Here is a 27824-nt window from a genome sequence, read left to right as displayed (position 1 = left end):
TGCTTGTCTGTTAACACTGAGAACTCCATGCAAACGCCGCTGCTCTCGGCAGTTAAGCAAAGACCGTCGGCCGCTGCTTTGTTTGTGGTGGGAGCTAATCCCTGAAATTTGATATTCTCGGTACACTCAGGATACTGTAGATCTCCGAATACTGAATTCTCTAACGATTTCGAATACGGAATTTCGCGCCTACCTTCATCTACCATTCCGCGGTCAGAGTCTGTTAATTTCCGTAGTGCGGCTATATTAGCGACGAAAACGTTTTCATATGGATCACCTGATTACAAAAGACAGTTCTGACAATGTGCTACTCTTTTATACCTCAAGTACTCGATACTACCGCCATCTGTATATGTGCACATCGCTATCCCAGCCGTCCGGTGTGGCCGAGCGGTTCTAGGCGCTACAGTCTGGAACCGGGCGACCGCTATGGTCGCAGGTTCGAATCCTGCCTCGGGCATGGATGTGTGTGATGTTCTTAGGTTAGTTAGGTTTAAGTAGTTCTAAGTTCTAGGGGACTAATGACTTTAGATGTTAAGTCCCATAGTGCTCAAAGCCATCTGAACATCGCTATCCCATAGTATCTGTCATCTCAGTGTATACAATATCGTCTGTGAATAGTCTTATAGCTTCCGACGTCATCCAGCAAGTCAATTATGTGAGCGGTAATGGTTCTACAGCATTCCCTTTGCACACGCATGAAGTAGTGTTAGATCCAGTTTGCAGTAAATCGGCACTCAGGGACTGGAGTTTAAAGGAATTCGGTGGGACAAGAACCTAAAATTGTGAACATAAAAAAGGTCGTAAAATTTCACTCATTGTATAAGTATTTGCTTGTAAAATGGTTCAAAAGGCTCTGAGCACTTTGAGACTTAACATCTGAGGTCATCAGTCCCCTAGAACTTAGAACTACTTAAACCTAACCAACCTAAGGACATCACACACATCCATGCCCGAGGCAGGATTTTAACCTGCGACCGTAGCGGTCTCGCGGTTCCAGATTGTAGCGCCTAGAACCGCACGGCCACTCCGGGCGGCATATCTGCTTGTAATTTATTTTGAATCGAGTTGGTATAGTGATACAACTGTACTCAAAGTATTGTTGTCTTCATAAAGAATACCAATTTCAGACTAATCATATAAAATATCCAACATGATTTGGTCGCGACGCTCCCCTTTAAAACTGGCACCATTCCTGTTGCCTTTCGTCGCACACGTTCTGTATCTACAGCGCCGTTTGGTATTTGGTCCCAGAAACTTGAGCTGCATTCTGTGACGCAACGCGAGGTTTGCAAGCAATCTCATTTGTAGATATCCTGCCATGATGCGAAATCTGCTAACTGCCTGATCTACGACTGAGCCTGTATGATCGTTCCATTTCATATCACTACAATGCTAAAAGCTACGTATTTTTGTGTATTGACTGGCTCTTAATTGTGAAATGTATAATTTTATCACAGTTTTAAACATGGCTGACGGCAGCAACTGTAATAAATTTTCAATATGTAAAATATACAGTCAAGTGGTTGCATAAGTTTAATGTGAAAACTTTGTCCAGGTTTCGATATCACTAAGGGTATCTTCTTCAGAAGGAAGTTACCTATAATATTTTAAATGCATCATAATATAAACGTTATGAAGAGGAAGCAAAAATATCGAAATCAACTGCCCTGCATTTGCTGATGATTTTGCTGCACTTTCCTAAAACGTGGGATCTGCTATAATCCAAATAAATCTCCTGAAAGAAATAGCCAGCAGAACTAACATAAGAATTTTTGCAGAAAAACAAAGTTTGTAAAAAACGTGAAGCAAGCTCCAAAATGTCTCAAATCATATATTGGCCAAGTAGAGAGGGTAAGAAAATTCAAATATCTAGGGGAGATAATTAAAGAACATGCTATGGAAAAATCTGCAATGGGGGAAAGGTTGCATAAAATTGGGAGAATATACGGTATCGCCAAAGACCTCTACAATAAGAAGTGCCTATCCAAAAATGCAAAAATAAAGCATTACAACACAGTAGTGAAGCCAGAATGTCCATATACAAGCGAATACCTGGCATTAGACTATAACTTAGATAAACTAGAACTACTAGAAAGACGAATTATAAGGAAAATTTAGGGCGACAACTCAGCAAAAGGTTGGAAATTACGAAGTCATGCTGAAATATAGCAGAATATAGAAAATATTTCAAACGTAATAAGAAAAAGAAGATTCAACTTCTTTTGAACATCTATTTCGAATGCAAGATAGTAGATTAACTAAGAAGATTTTCAAATATTTGTGGGGTAAGAAGTCCGCAACAAACTAGGTCAACGGTGTAAAAAAGGATTTAGAAAGAAACAATATATACATAGAAGATATAAACAACAGAGAGGCCTTTCGGGAAAAAGTATTGGAAATGAAAGGATTCCAAGGCTGGATAGCTAAAATCACTGGTTCAAAATGGTCTGTAGACAAAGAAGAATAGATGAAGACAGACTGGAAGAAAAGAAAAGAACAGAGAAAGAACTATTTAAATTGGAACGTAGACCATTCGCAATTTTAAAAAGTCTAAAATACTTCATATTTAACCACATTGAAAAGTAGACCATGGAATAAAAGTAGTACTTACGTAAATTACATGACGTTAAAATTGTAAACATAGATGATGAGCTAAGGAACTCAAGTGAAACATCAGAAAAGGTAGAATAAAGTCCTCTGCGGAAACAGTAAAAAATTGTTACAACAGGTACAGCTTGTTAAAAGAGCAGACATTGGGCGGGACGTGTGGCACGTAATTCGATGCTAGATAAACATGATGTAGAGCGCGCCACTTACAGGTTGCTAGTCGCGGGATAAACGCTCAACTGTATGAAATACGCAACTGTTCATCAGTATGATACATATTTAGATGTTTTAAACAAAGTGAACTGTATGTGATATAAAAACAGAACGTACAAAAATATACTGAAAGAAATAAGATAATTTTTATAAAAATGACTACGACAGTTTGAAGTAAAAATGAATAAAACGATTAATTACAAATACATGTTGAGAATGAAGAGTGTGCTGAAGCAGAATTTTTTATCAAGATGTTACAACAATCAAAAAGGAGGAAATATGCTTTACATAAATTCTTCAAAACAGGATGTGGCATAGACCGGCGTCTGGCGTACAACCAGTACAGAAGTACAGAGTCCTTAAAGAAAAGAAAGCGAGCTGAACATGAACCAAAGCATCATAAAGTTGTGAGAAATGTCTTAAAAGCGTTAAAGAAGCTTTTATTTCGTAACGATAGTTGTTAGCTTACGATGAACCCATCGTTACTGACCATATGTCTGAAGATTTCAAGTTCTTCTAATCGTAAGATATAAAGTTTCCACCCTTTATTCTCTCTTCCTAGAGTCGTCATTTCATCTTCTCCTTTTGGATTGTGTTCCGATATTAATAAATGCTCAGTGAAAAACAGAATTATGAACATTAGTACCTTTCTTCCGTAGCAAAGTGTTCCTTATGTCAAAAGCCCTCCCGGTTTGTCCGATATAAAACACCGGGCAAGTATTGCAAGTAATTCTGTAAATTACTGGACTATGTAAAAGGTCATTTGACGTTTTAAAATTATGGATTGAAATTTTTTGTAAACTACTATTTACGAAGAAAACAACCTTGCAACCACACTTTTTTACTAACAGACACTGAATACTATACGATACTTTTCCTAAGATTTTCGCTTCGAAAATTTTTTCCACTAATGACTGTTCATAACCGTTATTAAAGGCTGCTCTTCTCATTAAATTATTTCTTTCTTTAGTTTCACTGGTGATAGTTGTGTGACTACAGCACGACGAATAGCTGAATGAAAAGCTTTCTTATGGGACTGAGGATGTGTTGAATCCAAAGGCTCAATCTGATAGGTATTCGTTGTCTTACGGAAAGCATCAAAATTTATTTTATCATCTACTACGGGCAAATTTAGATCCAAACAATTAAGTTCTCATTTTTCATTTTGTAACTCGCAAGTAAAACTATTTTTCTCATAAAGATTATTAAATATTTCAAAGAGTTGGTTAACCGCTTCATTAATTTCATTGTATACATTCAAAGTATCATCATGTATGCACCTAGAGTAGAACTGTATGCCTAATTCCATAATTTCCTATTTCTGTACATTTAAGGCAAGCTGTGAAACTTTGCACGACTTTTAAATCTTACAAAAATCTGATCTTACAAAGTTCTGAATGAATATTTCTGCTGACTTTTCGTAAAGGAATTGATTACACTCTAGATGACTCCATCATATGCGAAAAGTCTGAGGTTGCTATTAATGTTGTCTGCCAGGTGAATACTATGCAACACTTTGGGAGATGATATTCTTTGCTGTTCCAGTACGTGTTTCAAATGATCTGTGTTTTAGGATTTCTTAAGGTATATTCAACATTCTAACTGATTCAACGAAATATGTTTGTTATGGACACTTGTTCGTAAAAATGAAATGTAACTCATACTGCAGTAATTATAAACGCAACAATTGTAGTCTGCAGCAGCTAATGACCAAATAGTATGAGAGTAAGCTTTGTGCGCCAAATTTCAATAACAGTAAAAGCAATTACGTAGGGTATCTTGATAGGCTAAGCGAATTCAATAAGAACATCAGTTTTTGGACACAGTGTGCTGTTTTCTGCTCTCAGGTCACTACATGTACGCCAACATGTCGAACGCGAAGCAGTTCGCGGACGCGGCGGTGTTGGAGAGCGCCATCTTCTATCCGCCGCCGCCGTACCACGCCAACCCTACCTCACCCTACTTCGGTACATGTAAGGTAAGCGACTGTACGGGAGGGCTACTACTACGGACGCACCACGGGAAGTCCAATGTGACTGGGTTGACGTCCCGTGTTAGTGAGCATGGCCAACACGTGTAGCAAGTTCTTGCAACGAACATCAGCCAACTGAAGGTAAGAGGGTTCATGCTAGTAGTTCGGGCTGTAGCGCCGATGTGTGCTGACATGCCTACTCGCTGCTAAAACTCCTCCCAGAGCTGGGATAGTACAGTTTACGTTTGAAAACAATCCTGTCAGTAGCAATACGGTAGCCTCAAAGATTGAAAGATTACATGGTCGTTGCATCCAACCATGAGAGTTGGAACTTTATTAGTCGCAACTATTTATTTACAATATATGCACAATAGGTACACGTTTCAAAGTCTTACTGTCCTTCAGGGTAGTCACTATCATTGTTTGTAACCCGTTGCCAGTGGTGTCGAAGTCGTAGGACACCGTTAGTAGTACCAGTTGTACAGACTGTGCGAGTGAAGTGGTCTATTGCCCGACGAATCTGTGTAACAGTCCTGAAGTGAATCCCATGAAGTGCTTCCTTCAATTTAGGAATGAAGTTCAAGTCACAAGAGCTTAAGTCCGGGGAGTGTGACGGGTGTTACAGCACTTCTCAGCCCCATCAGTCGAACAAATCAGCCACAACTTGTGTGGCCTGCAAAATGATGGGCGAGACCTGCAGAAAGTATCGCCGATTCTTTCTCTCGACTGGTCGTGGGCTGCGTTCCAAAAAGGAACATCTTAGAGACAGAAGCGGCGATACTTTCTGCACGAGTTGCCCACCATTTTGCAGGACAACGCTCAGGCGCATATGACACAAGCTGTGACTGATTTGTTCTTCCGATGGGGCTGGGAAGTGTTGTACCATTCATCACGCTCCCTGGACTTAAGCCCGTGTGACTTCAATTTGATTCCTAAACTGTAGGAAGCACTTTGTGGCATTCGATTCAGAACTGTATTAGAGATTCGTTGGGCAACAGACAGCTCCGCTCGCACTATCAGCGCAAATGGTACTGCTAACAGTCTCGTACGATTTCCACAGAGCTGGCGAGGTATTTACAAATGCTGGTGACTACTTTGAAGGACAGTAAAACTGTGAAACACGTGTCTTAAAATAGAGGCAAAGGAATTACAGGCATTGACTGCGAGTGGGCATTGCTTTACATCAATCGAGAAAGTTGAAAATTTGTGTAGGATTTGGATTCGAACACGGATCTCCTGCTTACTGGGCTGATGCTATGATCACTTTTTTCTTACTCATTAGTCACTTTTGCTATCTTCTCATCTAACTAAGTTTAAACTACAAAAATAAAACAAACAAAAATCAGATCTACCACTGTTTGGCCATGCCACTTTAATTTTTCCATTTTGATCCAGCAGGCAGTATGAATTAAGACACAATCGAATTACAACATTGGCTACGAGTGTGTGCATTGATTTAAATCAATGGGGAAAGCTAAAAATTTGTGCCCAACCCGAGTCTCCTGCTTATTAGACAGATGCTCTGACCACTAAGCCATCTGGACACACGGACTACCCTAGCACTTCTGCCGTAAGACACAAATTCTCTACTTATCCATATCCTACTGATGCAGTGCCCGTTGCCCATTATCCTCATTACTTGCGGCATTTCGCCGATTCCTATAACAGTTCGAGTCTGGTGTGCATCCACACTGAAGAGATCATTGGCCATCCTCACCTTACATATATATATGCATAGTCTATACTTTCGGATACGTCCGAACGAACACACACCACATATACATGTATTTATATTGTGTAAGCTGTAAGTACATAGTTGCTACTACTAAAGTTCCAACGCTCGTATATTAAAGTTGATAGTCAAATTTTTCATTTGTGTGGCCATTGTGTCAGTAGTTGCTTCATAATTCTTGAGGGTATTTTTGGTCTGTCGTCTCAACTACAAAAATAAGTGATTTTTTCACCAGACGCGTTTCGCTTTGTTGAGGTAAAGCATCATCAGTGGTCTGTAACTAAGTTATTCACATTTTGATTAGCTTTTTAGAACGAAAAAACACTCTGTTAAGAATAGGTTGGTTTGTACTTACGATAATTTTGTGGCTGATTTCTCGCTTACATCGCGAAATGCGGTCTGCTAGCACATCGTTGCAGCTGTTTTTGACACTGATAATTTTCGTCTACTTTTTAAATGTTCTGCAGCACTATGCATTTCTCACACCACACTTTTATACACACCACTGTATTCTGTTTCTTTTTGTACTTCAAGTATGTGTTTTCTTGTTTCTGTTTTGTTTTGTAGTGTTGCCAACATAACCTTTCGTTACTTTGTCTTTGACCTACAACATTTTTTTTAATTGGACTGTTGTACATGTGTAATACTATTTAATTATGTTTCTGTGTATTTACGTACTGTGTAAGAGTAGAGAAGTAATAGCGATGTAGAGATTTTTTTAATATTATTTTTTTAATTTTTATTTTATTTTAAATTTATTTTATTTCTTTTTTAGGGGAGAAGGAAACTATGATGAGTGGACACAAGTATATATAGCAGTGTGATGGAGTGTGAGTTAGAGAAGATGGTGAGGATCAAGATTTGAAATGAAACTGTGCGTGGGTGGTAGGGGGGAGAGTGGAAGAGTTGGAGGGGGTGAAAGATGGAAAAGGCTCTTTTATTTTTCATGTAATTTTGTCAGTTATTCTATGTAGAGTCTGGTTTCCTATATTTATCTGGTCATTGAGCAGCTGTTTATTTTGTGTTAATGCTTTTTGTATGTGGAAATTTTCTTGGAAAGGAAGGAGGTGTCTGTCTTTACTGATTTTTATGATATTCATATCGTTTTCAATATTGCTTGGTCTATAGTGTTCTTCTTTTAGATGATCTGCAAATGTTGAATGTGTTGTACCATATTTGAATGCTATGATGTGTTCTTTATATCTTGTGTCAAATGCCCTGCCAGTCATTCCATTGTATATCTTCTCACAATCTCTGCAACTGAGCTGATAGATACCACATTGTTGGAATCTCCCTGGTTTTGATTTTAGTTTTGGGATGTGCTTTTGTATGGAATTGTTTGTTTTGTAAGCAATGTTTATGCCTTGTTTTTTAAATATGTTTCCTATTTTATGAATTAATTTGCTGTGGTAGGTCATTGTATGCCTTTTTTTTTTTTGTTGTAGTGCAAGTTGTACGAGTTAGTGTGGTTTGGTTAGTTTTTTTAAATTATTTTTCTCTTTATTTTTTCGTTTAATTTGTCTATCATTGTTTCTTTGTGTCCATTTTTGATGCTATTTGTTTTGTAATGGCTAACTCTTTCTGGTAATTATAATTGTTTAGGGGGATCCTGTTCAGCCTGTTTAACATGTATCTGATTGCTGCTTGTTTGTGGTTCTGTGGGTGGTTTGAAGTTGCATTTAAGATAATGTCGCTTGTTGTGCTCAAGAAGTTCGCTCTCAGAAATGTCTTCCTCAAAGTAAGGCCTGTGCTTGATGGTAGTAGACTTCTTTTAGCGAAGAACATTCTTCTTGCCGGAATTAGTCTGTTTCTTTTCTCATCCTTGCTCCGACCGCCATACGTTGTTTTGTTTCCAAGCTAGCGGAATTCTTTCATTTTAATCTCTCTGTATGTGTCATGAGACAGGCCGGGATATGCCAGCTGTTACTGTGTTTGGTTTATTTGCATGACCTTTAAACATACCTAAGGGTTCTTTAGTACTAAAAAAAAGTTTCATTTTGTTCGTTACAAGGTTCAAATTTAGATACATTGCCTGGCAAAAAAAAAGTGAAGCACCCAGAATACAAGGTCGGATATCAACGTAACATCGTATACATACACACTATCGAGAAGGAAGGTAAATGACTAGAGTTGCAATTCTCTTTGACATGTAGTAAACCACCAGAGTGCATTAGTGTTATTCGTGTTTAGTGATGTTACCAGGCCTGGTTGAGTGTATGAGGTCTGTTCGAAAAATTCTGGAACACTCGTAATTTCGCGCCAATGGTATGTTGGAGCGAAATGCAATTGGCATCCCTGCACACGCCTGTGTTTAATGTGTAACTGCCGGAAGTTTCATTGTTGTATGTCTGTGAGTTATTGTTCAATGCTGTATTGAGCAGAACTATGTCTTGCACAGTTTGCGAATTTCGAGATCGCAGAGTTAGAGGAGCAACGCATCTGCATTAAATTTTGCGTGAATCTCAAGGAAACCTTTACAGAGGAACACCAAATGATGCAGGAAGCTTATAGAGATGAGTAGTTAAGCCGCAGTCGGTGTTACGAGTAGTTAACACGGTTTAAAAATGGTCGGATGGAAGTTAAAGACGACCCTCGTTCAGGACGACGCTCATGTCAGGAACGTCAACGAAATTGTGCGTGCCAGTCGAGAACTGATTGTCCGAAAGATTACGGAAGAATGTAACATTTCAGTTGAATCATGTCATGAATTCCTGATCCAGCATTTTAGGATGCATCGTGTTGCGCCAAGTTCGTCCCACCGCTCGTGATTCAAGACCAGAAAGACCTTCGCCTCGCAATCTGTGAGGAGCTTTTGGACTGCGTAAATGAGAACGAGATGTTCCATAAGAGAGTCACAACTGGTTATGAGACGTCGATCTACGACTATGGTGTTGAAATCAAGTTTTAGGCTTCACAATGGATCGGGAAAGGTTATACAAGTCCGAAAAAAGCTCGTCAGGTCAGGTCAAACGTCCAAGCCATGCTGGTAGTTTTCTTTGACTTTGAGGGATAGGTACTGCAGCGACGTGTCGCGAGGCCTGTCAGAAAATGTGAGAAGGGAACGGCCTGAAATGTGGCGAGACAATACATGCTCTATCATCATGATAACGCACACGCACATTCACCCTTTTAGTGCGTGACTATAGCACAAATTACAAAATCACTGCACTGCCTCATTCTCCGTAATCTCCAGACCTGGCCCCTGGGGACTTTTTTTTTATTTCCGAAGTCTAAAACCCCGTTGAAAGGATCAAGATTTATAACGATAGACGAGATAAACGAAAAGTAGCGGAAAAGTTTTTTCACTCTGCAGTTGAGTGTGCGTTGATATGAAATTCCTGTTAGATTACAACTGTATGCCGGGCCAAAACTCGAGTTCGGGACCTTTGCCTTTCGCAGGCAGCTGCTCTACCCACTGAGCTATCCAGGCATGACTCAGGACCCTCCTCACAGCTATAATTCCACCAGTGCCTCATCTCCCATGTTCCAAACTTCACAAAAGTTCTCCTACGACACTTACAGAACTAGCACCACTGGAAGAAAGGATACTGCGACGACATGTACTGGCGGAAATAAAGGTATGAGGATGGACACTGCGTCGTGCTTCGGTAGCTCAATGGGTAGAGAACTTTCCGCGAAAAGCAAAGATCGCGAGTTCGAGTTTCGGCCCGGCACACAATTTTAGTCTGCCAGGAAGTGACATGCCCTATACTACTTCCTCACTGAGGAAAGTAATGTCACAAGCTAATCTTAAAATCGACATCCTTTATCCTCAATGGTAATCCCACTGTAGAACTTTTATTTTATTTCTGTAAATGTTTCTTCGATGTACAGGTTGAACAGGAGGGGGCAATCCAAGAGCTGCGCTATTGATCTTCCATTCTTACTTTCCGGCTAGCCCTGTAAAACATTTTAGTGCGGTTTTCGTGGAGAGAAAGCCAGGTCGTGTGGTGATTCATTGGTGTATGCTGTGCCTTTTCCAGGTGCGTTTCCACTTCCACCAGTTCGGACCACACAGCGGATCCCTGGAGCTGTACGCGACCGAGATGGACAAGAAGCAGAGCGCACGCATCCTGTCGCGCACGTTCGGCGACCACGGCGACCAGTGGTGGCGCATCGTCGCGCAGCTGCCCAACATCACCGAGAGGTCAGTCTCCAGCACGCACGAACGCACAAGCGCGCGCGCACTCTCGCACACAAAAAGTGTTCATTTCGTAGCAACTGCTGTGATTAGCCTGTATCCGAGGCGAGAAGAGCACGTTTCATTTGGATGCAGACTCCTAACTAAGGTACGAGCATATGGGATTGGTTCCCAAGTATGTGAGTGGCTCGAAGACTTCTTAAGTAATAGAACCCAGTACGTTGACCTCGATGGTGAGTGTTCATCGGAGGTGAGGGTATCATCTGGAGTGCCCCAGGGAAGTGTGGCAGGGCCGCTGTTGTTTTCTATCTACATACATGATCTTTTGGATAGGATGGATAGCAATGTGCGGCTGTTTGCTGATGATGCTGTGGTGTACGGGAAAGTGTCGTCGTTGAGTGACTGTAGGAGGATACAAGATGAGTTGGACAGCATTTGTGATTGGTGTAAAGAATGGCAGCTAACTCTAAATGTAGATAAATGTAAATTAATGTAGATGAATAGGAAAAAGAATCCTTTAATGTATGAATACTCCATTAGTAGTTTAGCGCTTGACACAGTCACGTCGATTAAATATTTGGGCGTAACATTGCAGAGTGATATGAAGTGGGACAAGCATGTGATGGCAGTTGTGCGGAAGGCGGATAGTCGTCTTCGGTTCATTGGTAGAATTTTGGGAAGATGTGGTTCATCTGAAAAGGAGACCACTTATAAAACACCAATACGACCTATTCTTGAGTACTGCTCGAGCGTTTGGGATCCCTTTCAGGTCGGATTGAGAGAGGACATAGAAGCAATTCAGAGGCGGGCTGCTGCATTTGTTACTGGTAGGTTTGATTATCACGCGAGTGTTACGGAAATGCTTCAGGAACTCGGGTGGGAGTCTCTAGAGGAAAGGAGGCGATCTTTTCGTGAATCGTTACTGAGGAAATTTAGAGAACCAGCATTTGAGGCTGACTGCAGTACAATTTTACTGCCGCCAACTTACATTTCGCGGAAAGACCAAAAAGAGAAGATAAGAGAGATTAGGGATCGTACAGAGGCATATAGGCAGTCATTTTTCCCTCGGTCGGTTTGGGAGTGGAACAGGGAGAGAAGATGCTAGTTGTGGTACGAGGTACCCTCCACCACGCACCGTATGGTGGATTGCGGAGTATGTATGTAGACGTAGATGTGGATGTAGAGTGCGAGAAAACTACGATACTTTTTTTCCGAGGTACGACAGGTCACGAAATTAAAACCACAAGACGCTATGTGTGTGTGTGTTGCCCAGTGTCTCTAGTATGCCCGTCAATAGCGTCACATCAGACATTCAATTCTAAGAACACAGTGAACACGTAAAAATGCATACATCAATGGATTCTGTCGCCAAGTAAGAAGTGCTTGTTGTCGTTCTATTTATGTATGTTGAGAAGTTCCGCCTGATTTCCATGCAGTCCACATAATGTAACTTTCATAAGTGACAGCAAAGTGCGGTAGTGGTGCACGAACTTTGAAGTAGAAGGAAGACAGTGTCAACCGATGGTCTTGTTCGGCGAGTGAATCATGTGATTCGAGAAAATCGCCTACGAACAGCAGTTCAGAAAAAGCGAAGATCATCGGGAATTGTCCTTCATGACAATGCTCGGCTGCACACTGCAGCTGCAACAAAGACGTCCCTGGAGCATTTTTGATGGGAAGTGATCGCTCTCCATACAGCCCGGACTTTTGGCTCCCTCTCGTTTTCGTCTCTTTGTTGATATGAACCGCTGGCCATTAGGACACCATTTTGGGACAGACATCGAGCTGCAGACCAGCGTAGAGAATTGAGCGAAAAACGCAGGCGGTGGCTTTTTATAATAAGGGTATTGGAAATGCTACGCCTAATGTCTAAATTAGAGCGGCGACTATGTAAATAAGTGGCTGGAAGGTGTAGCTAAATGTTGCAAATAAAACATTTTTGATTCTCACTGTGTGTTCCATATAGATTTCGCAACCAATGACCCTTGAAAAGAAAATAGCCCTCGTACTTTCAGAAACCTGGGGACAAGGAAAATTAAAGTTGGCTGGGAGATCACGACAGGTAGCCTCATCTATCTAACTGAAAAGGCGTGGACCACATCAACGCCTGCTGACTACACTAAGCTCACCAGAAATACGATATTGCAATGGCTATGTTTTCCAAATTACGACGAAGTGCTCCTTCGGACATGTATCTATGTCCTAAGCAACAGTCACTGCACCTACAACAGCCTTTATGGGCTACATGAAATTAATTGGCAGTTGCGAATATGGACAAACACCAGTTTTATAATGGAATGACGACAATGAAAATTTGTGCACGACCGGGTTTCGAACCCAGATTTCCCGCTTATTGCGCGTGGCGACCTTAGGATTAGGCTACCTGAACACGACTCACAGACACACAAACTTCCATATATTGTCAAACATTAATTCTTCAGCCTGCTCTCTTACATTCATTACCTATATTCCCGTACAGGGGAGATATTTTTACGTGAAAGTCGCCTGACCGGTGTCGGAGGATAAATACGATACTAAAGTCCCTGTGTTATACCAAATTACGATGCAGTGTTCCTTTGGACGCGCATTGCATCGTAAGTTGGAGTAAAACAGGCACTGCAATATCGTATTTATCTGCCGATACCGGGCAGGCGGCTTTCACGTAAAAATATCTTCCCTTTACTGAAAAATACATAGTGGATGTACGAGTACAGGTTGTAGATACATGGTTGACGACGTATGGAAGTTTGGGTCTGGTCGTGAGTCATGTTCGGGTAAATAAATGGCAAGGCGACCGCTAGCGATAAGTGGAAAATCCAGGTTCCATTCCCGGTCCGGCACTAATTTTCATTCTCGTCAGTCCATTATACAAGTGATGGTTGTCCATATTCGCAGCTGCGAATTAATTTCGTGGAAATAAAATTAGTCACATTCTCCAAAGGGTACACCGATTGCTTTGGAGTGCGGTAGATGTAGAATTCGTACCAGGCGTAAGGAGCGTCGTCATACAGAGATCCTGACTGAAAGGCACGACCGACGAGTAGCACCCGTTGTCAATGACAACCCGTTCCAAACCCGACAGGAATTACTGCTATCAGTGAATGCAAGTCTGTCTCAAGCAGTTTCCCAGTGAACACCGTGAAGAGATCTGAATGCAATGGACTTCCAGGATGATTATATGACGTAGTAACTCCTTTCTTCCAAGATAACAGCCAGACTCAGAGGACAACATGCATACAGTCCATGTTTGACGACCACTCAGACGCTGTGTACCACCTTGACTGGCCGTTGGGTGGCATAAGCCGTAGCATACTCCCTAATATCGTGTCGGACCTCCCTTTGCCCAGCCTAGTCCAGCAACTCGGCATACCATGGACGCAACACGTCGTTGGAAGTCCCCTGCAGAAATATTGAGCCGTGCTGCCTCTATAGCCATCCATAATTGCGAAAGTGTTGCTGGTGCAGGATTGTGTTCACGAACTGACCTCTTGACTGTCCCATAAACGTTCGATGGAATTCATTTCAGGCGATCTGGTTGGCCAAATCACTGACTCGAATTGCCCACAATATTTTCAAACCAGTCACGGACAGTTGTGACCCCGTGATATGGCGCATTGTCAGTCATAAATATTCCATCATTGTTTGGGAACTTGAAGGGCATGAATGGCTACAAACGGTCTCCAAGGAGTCGAACGTAACCTTTTACAGTCAATGATAAGTACAGTTGGTCCGGTGGATCCTTTCATTCCATATAAACGCCATTATTGGGGCACCACCAGCTTCCACAGTGTCTTTTTGGCAACTGGGAGGCATGGCTCCATGGGGTCTGTGTCACAATGGAACCCTATCGTCAGCTCTTACAAACTGAAATCGGGACTCATCTGGCCAGTCCATGATTTTCCAAACGTCCAAGGTCCAAGCGGTATATTCACGAACCCAGGAGAGACGCTGCAGGCGATGCCGTGCTGTTAGCAAAGGCACTCGCGTCGGTCGTCTGCCGTCATAGCCCAATAACGGCTAACGTATACGTACGTTGTACGTCCCACACTGATTTCTGCCGTTATTTCACGCAATGCTGCTTGTTAGTTAGCACTGACAACTGTAAGCAAACGCCGCTGCTCTCGGTCGTTAAATGGAGGCCGTCAGCCACTGTACTGTCCTTTGTGAGAAGTAATGCCTGAAATTTGGTGTTTTCGGCATACTTTTGAAGAGGTGGAGCTCGTAATATTGAATTCCCTAACGACTTCCGAAACAGAATGTCCCATGCGTCTAGCTTCATCTATCATTGCGCATTCAGAGTCTGTTAATGTCAGTCGTGAGGCCATTAACACTTCGAATACCTTTTAAATACGGTGAATCACCTGAATACAAATGGGAGTCCCGCTAATGCACTGCATTTCATACCCTGTTACGCGTTACTACAGCCATCTGTATATATGCATGTCACTATCCCACAACTTATGTCACCTCAGTGTGCCTGGAACAGCAGATTATTCGGACTGATTAGCATCGTTCGAGAAATGAAATTTCGCTCTGCAGCGTAGTGGGCGCTGATTTGAAACTTCCTAACAACTGTGTACCGAACTGAAACTCAAACCTAGGACTTCTGAGTAACAAGGGCAACTGCTCTACCGACTGAGCTATCGAACATGACTCACAACCTACCCGCAGAGCTTTACTTGCTCCTACCTTTCAATCTTCACAGGCCCTGCATACTTTGCAGGAGTAGCACTCCGTTGAATCAGTCCCTGCCAATTGGTGGCTGCACCGTTTCATTAAAACCGATGTCTACCTCTGCTTGTTGTTTGATTCTCCCCCCCCCCCCCTCCCCTCCCCTCCGGCCCCACTTCAGCAGACAGGAGTGAGCGCAGCAATAATTTATAGCAAAAACAACTGCATAAGTTCAATAAATAAGAACTCTCTTATCCTAACTTCCAGTTATAATGTACTTGCATCTTACACTACAGGTAGAGAACAAACGGTTCTCATCACTGGATATGAGAGATTAAACAATAATTGTAATTTCAGTTCTCTGCCTCAGCCCTGAATTAAGAAACTGACGTCAAGACCTCGGTATAGGTAGCACCAATTCGTCACAGGAGATATAGACACGCCCACATGAAGGCTCTGTAAGCCATTCCGGCTGCGGCACTCCAAGGGAAGTCTCCCCATGACAACAACCGATAACTGTGCGTCTTTTGTACGTGGTCTAAAGCGAGTTGGAAAGAGAAATCCTTTATCGGCTGGCTAGGTGGCTGGCCTGAGTGTGGCAAGACGCCAGACTGCAGTTAAGCATCTCAGTGTTCTCTAGCAATGTACGTTCCTCACATGGCACCTCTAAAGGCGGCGCAGAACGAATAACTCATCTCATCAGACGCTCGAAATCGTCTGGGATCAAGTAGAAGAAGGGGAAGAGTTCTTTGTATCATCTGACGCGAGTTTAACAACAGAATATTTTCTAAAAGGTTCTAGAATTCTCGGCCAATCTGGCGCCAGAGAGTTGGTTGCGCAAGCGCGCTCTTTTAATCTCCTTAGTCTTACGTAGAAATTTTCCGCTCAGTATTAATAAGTGGGGACGGCAGGAAGCTGGCTTCTCTCTGTCCCATTTGCTGGTCCCTATAATTCCACATCGATGGGAAACGCAAGACAAATAGTTAGTTGCCTGATTGGCGCATAAATGGTTCCTACAAAGAGATTGCCTAACTCCGTGCGTTTTCGTACACGGAGCCAAGTGACGCTCAAAACCGAAGTACAGGGAGAATCATTCTGACGTTCTCCAGAAATGCTAGTCCCGCAAGGTACACAGCAGAATTTCTGTGAGGTGTGCGACGACAAAATGCAAGTTCAGACTGAACGGAAACATGCACTGTCGGGTTCATGTCAGGAGTCATTGGCAGTCCATTCATTACTGATAATTTCTGCATCCTGGAGGAAGGTGTTACGATGTATGCGCATTGTACTCCTGGGTTGCTGACTTGGAAGAGGAACCTATCGGTGAAATGTTGAATGCAGGGCTGGACAGTCGGTTGAAGGATCCTGTTCCGACACTGTTCAGCTCCCAAATTACCTCCCCCAAACCACAACGCGATTAGATGCTTAACGGCCTACGACATCCGCACACTGCACCGCCCCAAGACAAGACTTGAACCATCTCTCTTCTGAGCCAGTGGGCAATGCATGCCTGAGAATTGTTTGATACCCAGCCGCCTCCACAGTGTTCTACAACGATCATCAACTGTCGGGCAAATCTTGCACTCATAATTCAAGAGATCCGACGCCATTGACCCACGTTCAGTTCCAGCAGTTCGCTTTCCACCTTCTCCATATATCACAGTTCCTAGTTTGGAGTTTTGTGGGCTGTACTTTTGTTCTTAATGAACCTGTCGAGGCCAATTTGATCGTCTGGAGACGTTTCGGTACTGTCTGTGTAAACACAGCACTCCCAGTTCTGTCGCACTGTTCTCAGGGAACCTACAAGCCATATGCAAGTACAAGTCATCAGCTAGTGCTGCTGACCACGAGTGACCACTACGTGGCAGGTCTTAAGTGTTTTATGTTTCACAGTAGCGGTTGTTAGTCAGCTAGTTACATGTTCCGTAGATTATTTGAACGACTATTTTATCGAAATAACGTGAATCGAGTCGTTTTACAGGTATACATGATTAGTGTTAACATTAATGAACACATTATTTTTTAGTCCTATTCAAGCTACTACATTGAAAAACTAGTTTTCTTACAAGCTACCAATATTTAAATAGACATTCGTCCATCGAATAGAAGGAGTTGTCCAGAAGAAATGATTTTAGGTTAGATTTAGAACTTGCTTTTGCTACCTGACAGACATTTTATGATATTGGGCAAATGATCAAAAGTTTTTGTTGCTGAAAATTAATCTCCCTCTTCCCTCCAGTTCAAATTTTTATTTACATGTACACCTAAAAATTTGGAGCATTCTATCCTGTTTACTAACTCCTGATCATCTGCTACATTAGTTGTTGATATGACGCTATTTGTTGTACAGAACTGAGTATAGTCTGATTCTTCAGAACTTTTGTAAAACATCGTTAACAATCCTTCTGTTTCCAGAATGAAATATACACCCTGCAGCGGACTGTGCGCTGATTTTGAAACTTCCTGGCAGATTAAAATTGTGTACAAGACGAGACTCGAAGTCGGGACCTTTGCCTTTCGCGGGCAAGTTGGTAGACCACATGCCCGCACAAGGCAAAGGTCCCGAGTTCGAGTCTCGGTCCGACACACAGTTCTAATCAGCCAGGAAGTTTCAGTCCATCTGTTGCTTCCTCTCTAACAGGATTTAATATAACACTAGTATCGTCCGCAAATGTACCAGTTCTGCTTGTTGAATGTTAAATGAGAAGTCATTTATACATATGTAGGGAATAGGAATGGAACCAAAATTTAACCATGTGGACTCCCTTTGTGGTTTGTCCCACTATTGTCTGAATCATTCAGTACAACTTTTGCATTCTGTTTGCTAAGTGTGAGTCAAAATAGTTAAGTATGAAACCATCAATTCCAATTAAGTTAATTTTTTCCAAGAGAGTACATCACCTACACAGGTCAATACCAAGCTTGTGATACCGTATTTTTCGGGTGAATGTGTAAATAGAATTCTCAATTGTGTAACCCTTCTGGAATACAAACACTGATAGTTTAAGTAAATTGTTTCTATTTAAATCTGAGGAGACTTCTCTTGAGTACCGTACATTACTTTTCAGAATAGTTTGGCAAAACTGTCAGTAAAGAAACTGAACGATAATGTTTTAAATCTGATTTATGGCCTTTCTTATAATCTTAACAGTTGCTTATTTTATCCTGTCCGTAGAAAATTTCTGTGCCAGTGATGCATTACATATGTTACCAAGGATATTGCTTATTAAGTTAAAACAACTTTTCATAATTCTGTTGAATGTTTGAATGACGTCGTGGTGTAAGTCTATGCAACCATCAACGCCCCACGCTGACAACACTTCTTGCCGTATAATGACAACTCGAGAACGACCTCAGCTTGGAATGATTCTTCGAGGCACGTTGACAATGTACACAAACCTCATTGTCCCGTTCGCGATTGTAGACAATGGGATTGCAGCTTTAATTTTACTCCATTACAGAGGTAGCTATAGGGAGCGGTTTGTTCCTGTTAAAAGATTATTTACACAAAAATAGCGCTATGCCTGTTGTGTGCTGTTGCAAAACTTTTCTTTAGCTGTTTATAGTAGCCGATCGCCAAAGCTATTCTCAGTATTCTAAGCTATTCCGTACTCTGATAAAAAATTAGAGGAATTAGAGTTATAATTATTTGTTTAAGATAACTATCTTTTTACTCCCAGTACTTAAATCAAGTAAATTATATGAACATCATCTATACTCAAGAGGTTAAAAACAGCCTGTTAAGACTTAAGGTGAACGATTAACGTATCACTTGCGGTGCACGTATCATACTTAGTCATGTCTTTTCGTCCACAGGTATCGGTTTCGTTTCGAGGCGAAACGTGGGTACAGCCCCCGAGGAGATGTGGCCATCGATGACTTCTCCATGAGCCCAGAGTGCTTTGGCCTTGGTAAGTACCATTCTAATCTCTCCACTCTCTCTCCCTCCTCCTCTCCTCCCCCAATTTTGACGATAGATAACTTCTGTTTATGATTAATATCCTTACATCTGTGCTTCAATCTGGCATCCATATCTATTAATGATGGGTAGAAAACCGTCATACGGCTGCAAGACGGTCATACGAGAGCGCTCTGCCTATTTGTTCGTTACTATCTGTATTTAGACTGTTCAGTTTGAAAAAAAAAATCGTGAATTACGAAATATTTCAGTGAAAACTTAAAGAAAGCGGTGATGTATAAATATCAGCTCAGACCAACAAAATACGAGCTCACGGAACATCAAATGAACTTTTGGATTAGGCTGAAGAGTTCCTAGCAAACAGTATACAACGTGTCGTCCTTCATAGAGAGAAAACAGCAGCGTACCCCAAGGGAGTGTTTTTGTTGTTGTTGTTGTTTTTGTTGTGGTTGTGGCCTTCAGTCCGAACACTGGTTTGATGAAGCGCTCCATGCTAATTTATTCTGTGCAAGTCTCTTCATTTCTGCATAATTACTGAAAACAATATCCATTTAAACCTGCTTACTGTAATCGAGCTTTGGTCTCCCTCTGCAGTTTTTATACCTCACACTTCTCTCCGTTAACAGATTAATTATTCCTTGATGCCTCGGGATGTGTCCTGTCAACCGACCCCTTCTTTTATGCAAGTAATATCATAAACTTATTTTTTCCCGATTCGATTCGTACCTCTCGATCTACGAATCTGCTCTTTCCAGAAAAGATTTCCCAGCTCCAAAGCCTTTACATTCTCGTATAGTAGAGTGGCTTTATCGTGGAAGGTAAAGTCTATGGTCTTCCTGCTTCATAACCTACCTGGCCATGTAACTTAACAGAAATCATTGTTTGCCCTACTCAGCTGTCAAGCGATTTATTAACTCTGTTAGAAAAGTTTGTGGCATCCATTCGTGTTTTGATAGTACCTCACGTATGACAGAACATAATGAGCAGCAATTTCAGATTTTTCTGTATACTTTCTTTCCATGCTCTACATTCCTCCCTGACTTTACTCGAAATACGAAACTAACTATTGCCCTAATTATTTAAATGTTCCGCTCACTTTATTGCATGTCCTCAATTATTTTGTTGTATTCCTGGTTAAAGATCGCTGATTTTCCAGTAAGTTTGTTGTTACCATGTTTTTAGATTGTCTGTCACCCCTCATAGCATTTAACTTCCGGGACACGAAGAAGAAGGTATGTGCGCCCTAGACTTTAATCTCGCTTTCAGCAGCCAGAGAGGAAGATAAACTGATAGTTTACATGTAAACAGGAATTTGCTACCTGTTCTATAGCATTTTCCTATGAATAATACTTACTCTGTTTCCATACTCCTTTTTTTTTAAAAAAAAAAAGTTGAATTCTTTGTTGATTCTATAACTATATCCAACCGATTTCTCCTCACTCTCATCTGTGTTATGTTCTATTACCGACAGCATGTAAATGAAGAACAAATCTGCTACTTTCTTTTACAAAATGCGTCATACCGTAGTTGTGCTTGTATACTGTCCTCACTTCAGTATTGGATCACAGCATGTGTTCACGTCGACCACTGTCCCTATTGTCCCCATCGCTCAGTTATTTGTCTGGGTTTTACTGGAACGCTTATCTGTCCACTTCCTCTAAAAACAACTTTCCCCGCTGGGTTTGTATGCAGGGTACTTTCTCAGAATTACCAAGAATGGTTTATTAGCACGGCTCTAGATGCCCTAGTTAACCTAAAAACAGCTCGTAGCACATATGTTGGACCCACGTGCTTTTAGCAAATCTCACAACGGCAGATGGTTAGTGACGGGGAAGGGGAGGGGGGAGAGCATTTGGGGATTTATCGTACCATTATCCTTTAGCGGCTTTCCTGATCCATTCGCGGCTGGTGGATGGGAACAACGCCAATCGATAAGCCGCAGTGTGAGTGCTAATATATGTGATTTTCTCATAGTGGTCATTTAGTGAAATGTACGCGAGGTGAAATGATATGCCACCTGAATCTTCATAAAAATATTCTCGTGGATTCTTAACAGTAAATTTCTCTTTAACTCTCCATGCCTATCTTTTTGTTTCTAGAGTTTCTTTTTTTAAATCCTACCTGGTAAGGATATCATTACTCAATAATCTGTCGAACGCGTGTTTTATAAGCAGTTTCTCTTCTCAGAATTCTTCCAGTTAATTTCATCCTGACGCCTACCTTTCCTACAACTACTAACATAATGTAAATCTACACACATCAAAAAAGTTTTGCATCACCCCGGTTCCCAGAACTCCCGAAGACGTTGACTGTGGATATTCTATCACAGACACAGTCCCTTTGGCTGTTCAGAGGTCACTATACGTCCGCCTCATATTTTCTGCCTGGAAGGGCTCTCAAATGGTTCAAATGACTCTGAGCACTATGGGACTTAACAACTGAAGTCATCAGTCCCCTAGAACTTAGAACTACTTAAACCTAACTAACCTAAGGATGTCACACATATCCATGACCGAGGCAGGATTCGAACTTGCTACCGTAGCAGTCGTGCGGTTCCGGACTGAAGCGCCTGGAACCGCTCGGCCACAGCAGCCGGCAAGGGCTCTCAACAAGGGAAATGTCCAGGCATCTCGGAGTGAAGCAAAGTGTTGTTAGGACATGGACGAGATACAGAGAGACAGGCACTGTCGATAACATGCCTCGCTCAGGCTGCCCAAGGGCTACTACGGGAATGTATATCCGCTACCTACGGATTGTGGCTCGGAGGAACCCTGACAGCAACACCACCATGTTGAATAAAGCTTTTCGTGCAGCCATAGGACGTCGTGTTACGACTCAAACTGTGCGCAATAGGCTGCATGTTGCGCAACTTCACTCCCGACCTCCATGGAAAGGTTCGACTTTGCAACTACGATACCATGCAACGCGGTACAGATGAGCCAAACAACAAGCCGAATGGACCGCTTAGTATTTGCGTCACGTTCTCTTCACCGACGAGTGTCGCATATGCCTTCAACCAGACAATCGTCGGAGACGTGTTTGTAGGAAACCCGGTCAGGCTGAAAAGCTTAGACACACCGTCCAGCGAGTACAGCAAGGTGGAAGTTCCCTGCTGTTTTGGAGTGGCACTATGTGGGGTCGACGTACGCCGCCGGTGGTCATGGAACGTAACAGCTATAACGGCTGTACGATATGTGAATACCAGCCTCCGACCGATACTGCAACCATATCGGCAGCGTATTGGCGAGGCATATTGGACGACAATTCGCGCCCCCATCGCGCACATCTTGTGAATGACTTCCTTCAGGACAACGACATCGCTCGACTAGAGTGACCAGCATGTTCTTCAGAGATGAATCCTATCGAACATGCCTGGGATACATTGAAAAGGGCTATTTATGGACGACATGACCCACCAACCACTCTGAGAGATCTACGCTGATTCGCCGTTGAAGAGTGGGACAATCTGGATCACCAGTACCTTGATGAACTTGTGAATAGTATGCCACGACGAATGCAGGCTTGCATCAAAACAAGAGGACATGCTACTGGGTATTAGAGGTACCGGTGTGTAAAGCAATCTGGACCACCACCTCTGAAGGTCTCGCTGTTTGGTGGTACAACATGCAGTGTGTAGTTTTTCATGAACAATAAAAAGGGAAGAACTGATATTTATGTTGACCTCTATTCCAATTTTCTGTACAGGTTCCGGAACTCTCGGAACCGAGATGCTGCAAAACATTTTTTGATGTGTTGCATTTTAGGTCCCTCCGAATGGTTATTCCAAGGTATTCAATCCTAAATATTTTACGATTTCTCTATTTCCATTGATTAATTGCCAATAGTGTAATGTCGAACATTTGTAGGTTTTCCTGTATTTCGTTTCAGTTTTGTGATATGGCGACTTTCTTCTAAACAACATTATCGTTTTCACAACGCTTCTACGTTTTCCGCTAGATCATTTATATGTATCGTAAACAGTAAAGGCTCTATAATTCCCTTCCGATGCTCTGCAAGTTAGTTTTACAGCTGCTGATTTCGTCTCGTTAAGAATGACGTATTACGTTCTCTCTGTCTGTTCGCTAAGCAGTTGTGCGGAGCTGCATCAAACTATAGCAAAACAACACCGCTCTTAACTGAAGTACGTATGTGACAGTTCCGATTGCATCAGCTATCTACATTATTGTATACGCCTCTTCAATAACTTTATTGAGTTGCCTCAGAAAATTCGCTTACTTTGCAGATACTGAGTTCAAATACACACCTGATTTCTCTGATTGCGCCGGCCGCGGTAGCCGAGCTGGTAAGGCGCTTCAGTCCGGAACCGCGCGGCTGCTGCGGTCACACGTTCGAATCCTGCCTCGGGCATGGATGTGTGTGTCGTCCTTAGGTTAGTTAGGTTTAAGTAGTTCTAGGTTCTAGGGGACTGATGACCTCAGATGTTAAGTCCCATAGTGCTCAGAGCCATATGAACCATTTTTTCTCTGACTGTGAGTAGTAATTCCTGTTAATTTCCGCTTTAAATTCTCAGCTGAGGCAGCATGATTTTTATTTATTTACACACCACTGCTACGTCAGATATGTCTGTCTTCAGCTAAGCATAAGAGGCCAACAGAGTGTTAGGGGTACGTAGATATTTTTATTGGTGACAGTGTACCAAACAAGATCGCATCAGTATTTACTTCACTTGCAGATTAACAATTATAGCTATTAGGAATAATATGTACCTCCAAGTAGATACGGCAAAAGCCAGTCATTAATGCTTATTTCCCTGGGTGGCAGGTCTGACGTAAAACGATTGTCGTCCACTTGGTGGTGCAATTACGACCGTTCAGAAAACATCATGTAGTAAATTATGTGACGTGTTTGCAGGAACACAGCTTGACGCCGAGAAAAAAGCAACTAACTCAGTAAGTGGGAACATATTAAAGTACCAATGATTAAAATATTTTCACGACCCGTATGGCTAATTATCTTCATCATTCTTTGTGCGAGTTCCTCGTTCATGCCCTGAAGGCACAAGGCGTGTCGGCCGGCCGCTGTGCCATTCTGACCATGTCGCGTCGTGTGGATGTGGTACGGGCTCAGAACACCTCTCTCCCGACCGCTCTGTCGACTTTCCAGATCTTGGGCCGTTATTTCTCAATCAAGTAGTTCGTTATGTGGCATCACAAGGCTGGGTGCACACAGTACCAGCCCTCCTAACTCCTTGGTAGTACCCAGAATCGAACCCGGGTTCTCTGTATGGAGCAATTTACATTGGCCACTCACCTACAGAGGCGCACTATCATTCTTTGAATCTGTAATACAATGCTTGCCATAATTTATGAGTACAGGCTGTTGAATTGTAATTCAATATTATTTTTAATGTGTGACCACATCATGATATAAATAAGACTGTCTGTGTTCCCTTTGCTGTCATAGGCAGCGGTAGGGTGACAAATTACGAAGTTGCGGCTGAATACAGGATGTCCATAATTAAAGTTCCAGTTTCATATCGCTTTAGAAATCATGTCAGATTTGAACAGCATATTATTGACGCAGGGGGAAACGTCATAGAACAAACAAACAAAAAATTAAGAAAAATTTTACCAATGTATGTAAGCGTCTTAACGTAAATGAGATCGACAGCAAATAACACATGAATCGCAATACGACAGCTATGATTTGAGTTGCAAATTACACCACCCGTACTGTTCAATGTGCATAACTTCACAGCTTTGGCAGTCAACAGTTGTGTCACTGTTAGTTAGGTAAGCCCATCGACCACGGCAAGGTCGTACCACATCGAGTGGAATAAATCAGTTTTTAATTGCCCTGAGGCAAAAACCGCATAAAAATCAAAGAGCCACAAGTTTTTAATTGTCCTGGGATCAAAAACCGCATAAAAATCAAAATGGTCTAGGTTTTTAATTCTCCTGGAGCCAAAAATGATATAAGTAGCAAAATGAAATCGGTTTCTAACTGTTGTGGGACTGGTGCAAGACATGTTCGATATGCTATCCACTGTTTTCTGCCACAATTTGAAATCGAGAAACAGCATGTTCCACAACAGATCGGAGTGTCTTGGCGATCACGTTCAGAAAACGTTGCGATATGCGTCCGTTCAAGTCAGCTAGGTTCGTAATTGGAGCACTGAATACAACATCTTTCAGATAACCCCACAGCCAGAACTTACACGCATTAAGAACAGGTGATGTGGACGGCCAGGCTGTAGGGAAATGACGGTTGATAATTCTATCATTTCCGAAATGCCTCTGCAGCAGCCCCTTCACTGGCTACTCCATGTGCGGAGGAGCCCATCTTGCATAAAAATGATCCTACCCACACATCCAAGCTGTTGAAGGGTGGGAATTACGTTGGCACGCTCTTGTTTATCTGTGGCGGTACAGGTAACAGCACGCGCAGGGCTCATCTCCTCGAAAAAGTACGGCATTACGTTAAACGATGCCGCCAACTCTAGTGGTACCTGTTGTTGTGTGGATTTTCCGTTGGTTATAATTTGCAATTCTGCGTATTGGCATGTCCTTCGGTCCTTGGAGATGGAAATGGGCTTCGTCTGTCCACAGAATGGTCCACGGCTATTCATTATTCACCTCCATGCGAGCAAGAAATTCCAGAACGAACGTATGTCTCGTTAGCAGGTCAGCAGGAAGCAACTCCTGAACGCGGATTATTTCGTATGGATGGCAATGCAGGATGTTTCGAATGATTTTATGCTGCGTGCTCGCAGGTATGTCAAACGTTCGGGCAATTCCTCGCGCACTGCATGTTTCCACACCACCGCTTGACCGTTCCTGCAATGCTGTGTTCACGTCTTCAACAGACGTCAGATCAAATGTTTCTTCTCTCTGCTAGATTGCGCTTCAAGAGAACCACTCTTTTCGAATTTTGTAATGATTTTTCCAGACCCTTAGCAGACTTCGGACCACGCCTTTTTTCATGCCCATGACTGTCCGGAACTTCTGCAGGGCCACTGGTGCACAGTTAGCGTTCTTGTAACAGAGCTTTACCAACAGCGATCTTCCATGGAGATAGTCATCTTGGGCGCCGCAGACGGAAACTTAGGAACCGCCGTGTACCGCACGTCTGTTGGTGTGTATATTCTGACGTTTACAGCTCCATCTTTTGGTCAAATTTTCGTTAAATTTTTGGTTGTTCATGACGTTTCCCCCTTCGTCGATAATACGCTGTTCAAATTTGACGTCATTCTGATCAGTGGTTTGATCAGCGTTTTGAAACTGGAACTTTAATTATGAACATCCTGTTAATACTCCTGTGTGCCTATAAACAAAAAAGCTTTAAAATAACGCAAAATAGTCCATTTACCATAATGATAACATGTGAGTGACCAAGTAGGAAGGATTCTACGCCGAGAGAGGAACCATCGAGCCATTGCACTACAGCAAAAACAAAATCCTACATCTGCTAATTTCGACTAAGGAGCCAGAAGTCTACAGCATGGTCATTCTTAGATTGGTCATTTGGCTACCAAATAGCCGTGGAGGTTTCGATGCCCGGTGGTGCATTTATGATAACCTTAAAATGATCACAGACATGGAGGAAAACATTTGATTTAAGAGCGACTGTGGAGTTGCCCATTGATTACATATTACAGATGTGAGAATACCGTCTTGCACTGTGCAATCTGATTCAATGAGCTGTGTAATTATTAACACGCTCTACCTCAGGGAAAAAAGATCTGAAAATTCATTGTATGATGATTCGAGGTCATCAAATAGTTCCTTTTTTGTCATTGGTCTTTAGAGTGTTTGATGCGCGGCCAGCCACAACTGCGTCTCCTGCGCCAAGCTCTTCATCTCCCAGTAATGCTTGTACTCAAAGTCCTCAATTATTTCTTGGGTTCATTCCAGTCTCTATCTTCCCTTCTTTACTCTCTGTAGATCCCTTTAGTATCATGGAAGTTGTTCCTCTTTGTCTTAACACATATCCTATAATCCTGCCCCTTCTTCTTGTCAGTGTTCTCCATTTATCCTTTCCTCGCCGATTCCGTAGAGAATCTTCTAATTTCCCATCTTATCCGTCCACCAAATTTTCAACATCATTTTACGCCAACAAGTCTCATACGATCCGATTCTTTTCTTTCCGGTTTTCCCACAGTCCTTCATTCCTTTCCATAGATGTCTGTGCTCCAAACGAAGACCCCTCAGCGGACTCACGACTCTTTCGTGAGTTTGTGAGTAGTGAGCGTGGAGCCCCAACCTTTCCTTTCTTGTGATGAAATCTCACGCCTCCGACTATTATTACATAATTTCTCAATGTGGCAGCCTTTGATATTGACCCGACAGTTTCACTAGGTTCTGCTCTGTTCAGATGTGTGTGAATTAGAAAGGAACCAAACTGCTTAGGTCATTGGTCCCTACACTTACACACTGCTTAAACTAACTTATGTTAGAACAACACACACACCCACACGCCCGCGCAATCCGTGACATGGCACCTCAAACCGCACGGCAACTCCACGCGGCTAGGTTCTGCTCTCTTTCGTGGACATCTTCATTTATTTTCCTTATATCACTTTTTGCCTAAAGCAATTTTGACCCCC

At 42.3% G+C, this 27824-nt stretch overlaps 1 protein-coding gene across 8 annotated transcripts in view; it reads left to right on the top strand.

Annotated features, from left to right (window-relative positions):
• LOC126359421 (leukocyte tyrosine kinase receptor) overlaps window positions 1-27824 on the top strand; it is an 815186-nt gene that overhangs the window by 412014 nt on the left and 375348 nt on the right. For all 8 annotated transcript variants that reach the window (XR_007566229.1, XM_050007634.1, XM_050007633.1 and 5 more), the window contains 3 exons: window positions 4671-4801; window positions 10511-10674; window positions 19156-19250. Coding sequence is in view for 7 of the 8 variants with exons in the window: in XM_050007634.1 (XP_049863591.1) it covers window positions 4671-4801; window positions 10511-10674; window positions 19156-19250 (390 nt within the window). In the remaining variant the exon portion in view is untranslated. The remainder of the gene's footprint in view (window positions 1-4670; window positions 4802-10510; window positions 10675-19155; window positions 19251-27824) is intronic.

Source organism: Schistocerca gregaria, chromosome 1 (assembly GCF_023897955.1).
Source record: "Schistocerca gregaria isolate iqSchGreg1 chromosome 1, iqSchGreg1.2, whole genome shotgun sequence".
Classification (NCBI taxonomy): Eukaryota; Metazoa; Arthropoda; class Insecta; order Orthoptera; family Acrididae; genus Schistocerca; species Schistocerca gregaria.
Note: the sequence above shows the minus strand (reverse complement) of the source record. Positions and strands in the feature narration are given on the sequence as shown.